This window comes from Mycetomoellerius zeteki, unplaced genomic scaffold (genome assembly GCF_001594055.1).
Source record: "Mycetomoellerius zeteki isolate Tzet28-1 unplaced genomic scaffold, Tzet1.0 scaffold79, whole genome shotgun sequence".
Taxonomy (NCBI): Eukaryota; Metazoa; Arthropoda; class Insecta; order Hymenoptera; family Formicidae; genus Mycetomoellerius; species Mycetomoellerius zeteki.
In genome coordinates, this window is record NW_017257819.1 from 1,061,632 (window position 1) to 1,072,370 (window position 10,739).

Sequence of the window (10,739 nt, forward strand, 5' to 3'; positions counted from 1 at the left end):
AATCAAAAGCAAGAATCAATCATATTGAAGAATTTTACAACAGTTGCAAAGCAGCTTTCTTTGCTGAACGCAGCTATTGTTTACACCACTGTAAATATCGCTTCACCAGCCTTAAGATGGTCTTAGGGCTGTCGCAGACAAAATTTCTGTAACAGTAATCTTAAGACATGGACTTAAGCCGATGAGCCAATCAGGATACTGCTTTAGATCTACGTAATCTAACGGAAATAGAAATAGCAATAAACTTATTCATAAAGCGAGTTTCAACCGGTTGAAATTCGCCTTATTGTGAGGTTATGGATAAGTTTACTGTTATTTCCATTTCCGTTAGATTACGTAGATCTAAAGCAATTTCCTGATTGGCTCATCGGCTTAAGTTTACACCTTACGCATAGGCTGCGTTCAGCAGAACGGTTGGTTTGCAACTGTTGGAAGTTTCCTTCGCGCTGATTGGATCATACTTTTAAATCTAGAAGAATGGTCCTATCTCAGCAGACAATCATAAAACGGTTGCAAAACTGTTGAGTCTGCTGAACGCACCCATACTGTTACAGAATTTTGTCTGCGGCAGCCCTTAAGAATAAGTTCTGACTATGAATACGGCCCAATGTATGTATTTGTTGCTGGTGTAATTTGTGTTCAAAGCTGAAAAAAATAAAAAATTACCGATTTCTTTATCCATTTTACCTTCAGCGTTGGTCGCCACACTGAGATAAAAATGGATAAAGAAATCTGTAATTTTTTATTTTTTTCGGCTTTGAACACAAAATACACCAGCGACAAATACATCAGCAAGTACATTTTAATCGTGGAAAAGGAATTTTTATTCTGTGAAACCATTACGAAGAAATTCGATAGGATCAAAAATGTCAAAAACGCTAGTTTTATCGGTAATACAGGCGGCTCATACCAGCATCCCCTTAATTGGCCTTAGTGAAACCGGTTCTATATGCAGGAAAGTGCATGTTGGAGAACATTTGATTAGTTATTTTCAGTATTGCTATCGCCATTATGCGCAACATTTCATCTTATTGACGAGATACTATTAAAGATCGTCAGACCCGGGCGAATTTTCGTGACCATAATAAGCAATGGATCCCGGAAATTACAGGATAATTGAACGATGACGTTATCGACAATTAATAAAAATTTACGATTAATATAAATATTTTTCGATAATACATTATTAAATTTGTGATTTTTTTATTATATAAATGCTGTATAAATAAGTATGCATATACTTTTAATGCTATATCTTATATATTGCTAAAAAATTACAATTTTTTCTTTGCAGTCATTATCTCTATTGATAATCAAACTTGGATGGCAACATTAAAATCAGTTTTAAATAAAAATCGAGTATTATTAAGTTTTAAATATATACATGTCTAATAAATCATAAAATTGGTACTGTATTATTAGTTTCTTACTCTTAATCACTTTTAACAGGCACGTAAATTTCCATCGACCGTCTTTAACAGTACCTTGTCGATGACCTTATTAATTCCACCATGATACTATCGACACCGATCAAGTTCGGCTCAGTTCAGCTATCAACATCCACTTCAACGTATTACGAAAGTTTCCGAGTTTTTTATTAATAATTCTTGCTGTCTGTTGCTAATCGATTGTAAAAAACAACTTTTCACAAGAACCAAATTTCAATATTTCTAATAGATTACAGATTTCTTGCAATGTTTGTACACATAATCAGTTACATACATCATACATCCGATAACGCGCGATATGATGCTAATAATTGTATAATTAATAAATTCATTATAAGTCCGTTTCCTTTCTTTCGAGAATCGGAAATGTGAATATAACTACATCGATCTTCGTTCACATTCAGCTTCGTTTTATCGAATCAGAGAATCCTCTCGTAGAATAAGAGATACGCTTGACTTTGTAACACTGTATTTTCATCTACCTCTGATACCCTAGAATAAATAGATACAATAAATGTAGAATAAATAGAATAGATATAAAAAATGACAATAAATGTTAAATAGTGATAAAACAAAGTGTAATAATTATACTAGTAATTACTCATATTACACATGAAATAAATTAGCAAACAAGTGTAACAATTTTTACTACATTTCTCATGACAAGAAGTAATATATTGTATGCAACATCAATTTTTCATGAGTACGAGATTTGTGCTTAGAAAATTACGTTTAATTTTTTAAACGAAAAAGCAATTTCTGGAATTAATTTTATAATCTCCTGTAGCTCATGATATTAATTTTGTTATATATATACACATATTTTTTGTGGTTTCTGATAAATATGTTATAATAACAAGGATCTTACCGAGAATCTGATACATAATACCATTTCCCAGGTGGTGGTTCCACAATGGATATACCTTTTGCTGATGCTTCTTCCTCATCTGAATCTGAACTACTCGACTCGTTATTCGCCTTAGGATCTTTATCCTTTGGAAGAAACTTCCATCGAGGATCATCTGGTGATAGCGGCAGTCTCGTCTAATAGGAACATAAATGAAGGGTTCAATAAGCAACAATAATTCTTCAAATTTATTATGCCACAATCACATATTTTTGTACTTTTTCTTTGACTTTTTAGTTTTTATTGTAATATGGTTGCAACAATTTTAATAAATTCTTTCAATATAATCATGTAAATAAAAATATAAATTCATATATATATAAATACGAGGTTCTAACATATTTTTATTTAAAGCTATTTTCAATGCACATTCCTACTCAGATTTTTTGAGAAACAAGTTTATTATCTTATGTATAAAGACGCTCTTGTTAATGTAAAAACAATGAAATATTATACAAGGTCAATAATCGAGCCTAAGATGGTTGACAAATCTGTATAAAGATATAAAATATAAAAGAGAGAGATCATAAAAAAATATAAAATTAATTTATGATAAAATTTTTTTATGACCTTTTATATTTTATATCTTTATACAGATTTGTCAACCATCTTAGGCTCGATTATTGACCTTGTATAATATTTCATCATTATCTTATCTTTTTATAAAATCTCAAATATCCTGTTAAAGTGCGAAAGTTTTAAAATCTGAATATAATCTACCTTGACATAAGCAACGTAGTGACCACCATGAACGGTTCCACTGTGTTCGACGACTCCATAAAGTGCATAAAGTCGAGATTTTTTGCGATCTGTGCAAACTGGTGCTAAGTCCAATAATATCGGAAACGACACATGCTTGAAAACCTTCCGAAAACCGACTCTCTGTGTTTGAAATCTTTTCAAATGCAATATTAATATCGGGGGCACTTGAGAGATGAGGTATTGCTTTGTACTAGAAGTGCATACCATCTTCGACGAACCTTCCTGATTCTGAGGAAAAAAAAGAAAAGTAAAAATGAAATGGTATTATTCTCACTCGCATAAGGAGACAAAAAAGAAAATGTTATAACAGTTCTCACATATTTCTCGAATGTACCAAGTTTCTTTAGAGATCTTGAGAAGGATCACTTTCTTTTCTTTTTGAGTTACCTTCTTCTCACGAGCTGTGCATGCCTCGCATACGACTTTGTTACTTCCCGTCATTAGCTCTAGCGCGGTGAATTGATTCAAGCACGATTCCACGGAACATTCACCCTCCTTGGTTGTGTACCTGCCAGGTGATTGATGCCCGGCGATTCCCAGTCTAGACATTCCCGTCACTATATCACCAAGCTCATTATACACATCTTGCTCTTCGGGATCATCTCCGTTCGAAGTTCCATTATTATATTTCCTTCTACCATACCTTGATAAAGTAGTAGCCATCCATGTCTCAACTCCATCCAATCTGAGAAAATACCACATTTAAGTCAAAGGAGAATGTAATTAGGGCTGTTTTTCGACCAAAATGAAAAAGTTCTGAGATGTACAAATTACACATCATATTAAACGGCTACTGTCGAAAAACAGCCCTAATTTAACATCCTCCTTTCAGAAATCTAAAAAGATCTTCAAAAATACAATGTTTAAAATTTTTTTAATTGCCTATGAGTGTGTAATTTCTATAATTTTGAATCTAAAATTTTTTTAGATACACATGTTCAAAAAGAAGAAATCAGGTGCTAATTTTGTCACACAAACATATGTTAAAGAGTTAAAATGTAAAAAAATCCAGGATTTAAGAATAGCAAAAATCAATATTCAACAAACAAATTTAATAAGTTTAAGCTTTCAAGAATAGAAAAATGAAAAAATATTCAAAATTTTTAAATTTTAAATGTTTGAACATCTGAATATCTGACCTTTCCGCAATTTCTTCATTATTGACAGGACTAGTGGGACTCTCCTTAGAAGCAGCAGAGCTACTTAGGCTTGCGGTGGGTATCTCAGGACTTGTAACGTTTGAGTTAACGATTATGGGGCTGGTCAATGCCGTGGCAGATACTTCGTTTTCGGAGCTGATGGTACCGATGTTCCTGTCAGTCTTCTCGAATGGCATCCTGATTTCAGTCAAGTCCGTCATCGACACATCGGTTGGACTAGGACTAGTTAACGCGTTAATGTTCACTGGATGTCTAACTTGTGCTGGGTCCAAATTTCTGTTGTCCAGATTACTGTTCTCAGGGCTGATTGTGCCATTAAAATCGTTGTTTAGATGATGATGATAATGATGATGATGATGATGATGATGGTCAGCAGGAGATACAGGACTGGTGACAGCGGATGCTTTCTCAGAGCTATAACCAGACTCTCCAATCTCCGGATGAGAATTGTCCATCTCGATATTGTCTTCCACGTCAGCATCGCTCTCTTCTAAAAATAAAAAATTTTTTGTACAACTTTGTTTACGAAAAGATGAATTTTGAAAATGTCTTCCTTTTGGAACATTTGTATAGCGCATATATTGAGAGAAAAATGTATTAAATTTTAATAGATAATTATTTGAATAGTACTAATACAACATTTATTTACGGAAAATAAATATTTGTTAAATAAAATATAATAATAAATAAATCAAATTAATAGTTCTTGTACCAAAAATAAATGTATGTTTACATTTAGTAAATATTCAATCTATTCGAATAAATATTTATTAAAATTTAATACATTTTTCTCTCAGTGTAAGAAAGATCCAAATTGTTAAAAAATAGCTTCTTTAGATCTATGGCAAAAGAAAAAAAAGAGCTATACCTGATTTCAAAATATTATCAGTGTTTTCTTCCGCGGGATTATTTAGATCCATTAACGCGTTAGAATTGTTATAATTCTCGTGCCTTTTATTCTTTCGGTTCTTCCTGGCTGCCTTTTTCTCCTTCTTCAACTGCTTCCATGGCGTATCCTCTGATTTCCAAATCTCCGTCTGACAATCATGTCGTTGAATGTTCATCATGTCAAAAGCATCCTCAAATTCGCTATTCTTCCTTCTATATATCAAAATTATCATATACTACTTTAGAAGTTAATAAAATTAAATATCGTAACCTATAGAAAATAAACAAGTTTTTTTTACTTTAAGAGTGGAGGCTGTGGCTTATCCGCAGTGACAGGTAGACTCAAGTCTAGAAATGGCTCAGTGCGTTGCGACGAATGATGACAATCCAGGCACTCTAGAGTAGATACTAACACGCCCCGAAATACTGCTTCTGGTCCTAACAGCCGCGTACTGGCCTGATTGCCATAGAACTTTACGCGAGATTTCAGGCTCTTTTCCACACAATCCGGCTTTGTTTTCTCGCTCAGGCCAACCTCCTTTAGAATTATGCTCTGGTATCTCTATAGAGCGACATATACAATTTCAATTTACTTTGAAGATTCATCATTACATCATATTGAATACACAAATTAAGAACTCGTTTTAGCACTGAATTTAACATTGCTTTAAAAATATCTGAATATAATATAAACATAATATAAAGTTCTAGAGAATATATGTATAAATCTAAATATTAAATGCAAATCTAACGAAAAATAACAGTTATGGAATTTTAAGTGTAATAGGATCTTTATTGTAGCACATTAACATTTGTATGAAGTAAAATCTTAATATAAGAATATCTTATATTAAGATATAACATTATACAGTCTTAATAAATCGTTCATTATTCTTATATTAGGATTTATATCTTAATATAAGATATAACATTATATGGTTTTCTTTCATTTCTTTAATATATTCTCTGTGGCCATTAAAAAATAAGAATGGTTTCCATGAACAAAAAAAAGAAGGGAGTAAGAATGGCAAATTTTAGCCGGATATATTTAAAATCTATACACTTATCATTTTGAAAGTTCATACATTTATGAAAGAAAGTTTATTTACATAGGAAAGCTTCCAAAAATAGATTGTTTAAACGCTTTGCAAAAACTTATTTTGTTTCTAATAAACAATGATAAATTTCAAAACTAGTGATGTGTTTACATTTAACACATATTGAACCATTAAATACTGTAAGAATACAATACCAGGAAGATCTATAAATATTCAGGGTTCCATCGAAATACCGAAATATATCAAAAATTGAAAGATATTTAAAAGCATTTTTTTACTTACTCGGAGATCTTCGTTTCGAACTATTTCCAATAAGTGTCGAAGAAACTCATGTGAATCGTGTTGTCCTCCATCCACGCATTGCGTAGTCTTTTTCCTGAGCTTACAGAGAAGATTCAAAGGAGTATAAGTTTGATGACCGTTCGTGTTTTGCATTTTCGATAGCGTTTCACAGAGAATTGATGTGAAACTGCCCCATCGCTCCAAGGTCCCCTCGATTGGTGGCTATAAAACAAATAAAGAAAATAATTATCTTCTTGATGAAGAAAATGTAAAATTTCAGCTATTTCTTATATGAATCTCTAACAATGTTGCAGAGTTGGCAAAAAGCCAATAGTCATAAAGCAGAAGTCTAGAAGCTGGAAATTGATGACTGTGATTGGTCAATTTCCAGCTTCTAACTTCTGATTTATGACTAATGGCTTATTGTAGAATGACCATTATACATAATTATGTTTTAAAATTAATAAATCTATATATTTTCGCTTCTAATATTTTGCGTAGTGGTATATGCCTTTTAAAATATTATTTCGAAATTGTTTTTTCCCGAAATTGTTTTTTTGAATAAATAGAAAAATTACTAGTATCACATATGCAGAGTAAAAAAATCTAAGAAGCAAATCTGAATCTTTTGTTTAATAGACAACTGTTGTAACATTAAACAATCCAGCATCCCACAAAGATCTTGAGATAATAAAAGACAATTTTGATAAAAGTTAAATATACCAGTTCCACTTCCTCCTCAGCATCGACAGGTTTGTGCTTTCCACCTGGTAAAACAAATTTCTGCCCGGGTACACGTAGGTCGTCCAGCACCTTCACCAAGTAAGGTGTTTGCGATAGACATTGAAGTACAGCATTGAAGAAGCACGTGTTTCCTAGATTTGCTAAGCCCTAACATATAATTGAAAAATTCCTTAATTGTAAATATTTTTAACATTATTATACAATTTATCTCCACATTATTACTTTATATACATTAAAAATAAAATTGTAAAATCATGGAAAGAGAGATTAAGAGCAACCTAAATTAGACAAAATCATGGAAAGAGAGATTAAGAAGAGTAAATTAAATTAGACAAAAAAGGACGTATCATATAATTCACATACCCCGACTTTAGGAAGATTATTCAATATTTTATGTTCTTTCACTTGTACGTCGATTATTGTCTCTTTTTGGCACTGAATCGCTTGCATTTTTGATTGAGATATTTGTGGTATATTTACATACTTTTTGATAAACTCTACAGTTTCCAGGAGTTTTTTCCTGAAAAGCAAAATATACAAATATATATATTTGTAAACATAAACATGTTTTTTATTAGGTGTATGCAAATATAAATAATCTATTATTTTTTATAAAATTTTATATTTATGTCGAAACATACCGACATAGTTCAATTATATGAAAGTAATCTATTTTTTCCTATTATATTATTTTTCAGTATTTTCCTTAATCTTTCAGGCAAATTATAGGCTGATATTCATAAGTTAATATTTCGTGTGTCATACGACAAAGCTATTGATTGGCTGTAAGACTGATATCTGGCTAATCAATTCAAGGATAATTCCAGGACATTCCAGGTAAAAATCTTGATTTTTTTCAGGTCAATTAATCTTCATCAGTTGATTAATTTTCATCGATTCACGCAAATATTATGTATTCTTTTTGTATTCAAATTAGAATTTCATATGATGAATAAATTAAAATGCAAATAAATTTGGAACAATATTATTTAATGCTTTATAATAAACAAACATTCAACACAAACGATTTTATAATTATAGACATTAAATTCAAGTTTTCTATTAATAACCTGTCTTATTGCATCTTTAAGAAAGGGTTTATACTCAAACACAACTTTTCTTTTTATAACATATCACAAACGTTACTTTATAAACTTATTAATTAATATTAATTAATTGTCGCTTCATCAAGTATTAATCTAATTTTCAATGTATGTACTTGTTTTTAAAACTTCATCTACAATGATTATAAAATTCATCATTATATCAAAATAAGAAAATATTTCTTATTTTTTTTTTTTTCATGATTCAATTTTTTTTTAATGAAAGAATAACAAAAATTTCAAGTCAGTCCTGAAATTGTACAGGTATTTCAGGAGTTTTTCAAGATACGTTAAATTCCAGAATAATTCTAAGATTCAAGGACATTCAAGGATCACTGGACATTCTGTTGAATTATTTTTGGTGGTGTCTAGAAACGTTTAACTGACAGTGTATGTTTAGACAATAAATATCGAATTTCATAAAAAATATTGGATAATTTATTTCTACACCTAATACATTAAAATAGTTTATCACTTAGCTCACCTACTGTTGGGATGAACTTCAATTTCACACTGATAGCACCAAACACTCCAATGGTGAGAATCCATTACCATGCAATGGCAGTCGCTATGAGGCTTCCTATAATGCTCAAACGCATGTTGCTTTTGCTCTTTACTACAGCCTTGTTCTCCACATTGCAAACAGATCCATAAAGGTTTTGAAATATCACACTGCAAATTTAAATAATTTTATATTAGATTTTAATACCTAGTATGTTGTTCCAATCAAATAACTGTGTTTCCAATGTCATTTACAACCTTCTCTGCTGCATTGAGGTCCATCTCCAGTTTTTTGCACATGGAACATTTGCTTAATATACCAGTCTTTTTTAGATTTTTTTTTACTTTGTTCAGATTAATGGCCTTTGCTATATGCAGACATTTTGCACCTGCTAACAGTCAATTAATATTGCTTCTATATTAAAATATAAGTTCAATTTAAATGTCTTTTTACAGATTTTATAGACATTTTTGAACGTGTTAAATTACAAAATTTATTTTTTAATTATACAGCATTTGGATGTTAAATCTCTCGACTTTGAAATATCTACATTTGTATTGCTTTGTGTTGCTAAATTTCTATGTTGCTCGATTTGCTACTAATTCTATTTTGAGAATTCAAAGATATATCCCTAGGGGGGGGGGGGGGAAAAGAAACCGGAGTGAACACAAAAAGTTAAAAATTCAAAGATAAGGAAGCTCGACAGTCCGAGATAATTTCGTAGATATCAGAAACTCTAGGAGGTACACATTTCTAACCTGAGCTCGTCTCCTCACAGGACTCTGTGGAGGCCTCACTGACGTCGGGATTCGCGTCTGGTTGCCTGTTCCGCTTTTTGCTCATCTCGTTGCGCTACTCGTGAACGTTCTCGTCGTCGCGTCCGTGCTCGCCGCTCCAGAAATCCCCTCACTTGTTAGTCAAACCCTTATTGTGACCTGACGTTTGCGACTGGCGTGCGCAAAAAAACCATGTGGAACGTGACTAGAGAAGTTCTAGGAGAGAGAATCGCCAACTTGATCACGTGACCTGCTACTCCGTGATTGGCTGGCATCATACGTGCGGATTTGGGCATTGCGACGCCAATGCGTTGACGTCAGAATGGATATTGTGAGATATGAGATTAGTGATTGTTGATTACAATAGCAATTGTGTTTTTCTAGAGTAATATTACACTTGAATTTGTTATTTTGACGAAGTTTATATCACCAAATAATCACCCACGAACTAACAATAAACATATATAATTTCAACGCCTAAATGTACATCTCTGATATTAGGAGAAATTGTAAATAAGAGTTTATTTATAATTTCTCCTAATAATAAACTTCGTCAAAATAACAAATTCAAATGTATAATATTACTTTAGAAAAACACAATTGCTATTGTAATCAACGATCATCAATCTCATATCTGTCACAATATCCGTTCTGACGCATTGGCGTCGCAATGTCCAAATCCGCACGTATCGATGCCAGCCAATCACGGAGTAGCAGGTCACGTGACCAAGTTGGCGATTCTCTCTCCTAGAGCTTCTCTAGTGGTGCGTTCGGGGAGGCGCTATTAGCGCTACTCTATCATTCTATCTTTGTTGTTTATTAGACGTAAAACAAGGATAGAATGACAGAAATAGCGCTAATAGCGACTCCCCGAACGCACCTTAAATACAGGGTGTTTCCAAATTAAATGGCAAAACTTCGGGAGCGTGTAGAGGAGTAAAAAACTAAGAAAAAAAGTCCTATAGACATATGCTCGTTTTTGCTCCGTTTCAGAGAAATCGAAAAAAAATGTTTACATTTCTTGCCATATCTAGCACCGACATATTTGATTACATTTTCCACTTTCTGTTATGAATTTGTCAGTCGCTCTTTGAAAGCCTTTAACAGTA

At 32.2% G+C, this 10,739-nt stretch overlaps 1 protein-coding gene across 5 annotated transcripts; it reads right to left on the bottom strand.

The window, feature by feature from the left end:
- Nucleotides 1-1,642: 1,642 nt before the first annotated feature.
- On the bottom strand, nt 1,643-9,858 carry Usp16-45 (ubiquitin specific protease 16/45). 5 transcript variants are annotated; one of them, XM_018459040.1, is made up of 13 exons: nt 9,613-9,858; nt 9,112-9,242; nt 8,837-9,024; nt 7,613-7,769; nt 7,229-7,396; nt 6,506-6,727; nt 5,465-5,727; nt 5,146-5,378; nt 4,257-4,767; nt 3,505-3,802; nt 3,076-3,345; nt 2,317-2,492; nt 1,643-1,940 (listed from the first exon to the last, which is right to left on the bottom strand). In XM_018459040.1, the coding sequence occupies exons 1-13, from the start codon at nt 9,695-9,697 to the stop codon at nt 1,868-1,870; spliced, it is 2,775 nt and encodes a 924-aa protein (XP_018314542.1). In that variant the 5' UTR covers nt 9,698-9,858; the 3' UTR covers nt 1,643-1,867. The 5 variants fall into 5 exon arrangements, with proteins under 5 accessions (XP_018314542.1, XP_018314538.1, XP_018314540.1 ...); XM_018459036.1 differs by having other exon boundaries at nt 9,109-9,245; nt 9,613-9,697; XM_018459038.1 differs by having other exon boundaries at nt 1,868-1,940; nt 9,109-9,242; nt 9,613-9,697.
- Nucleotides 9,859-10,739: the final 881 nt, after the last annotated feature.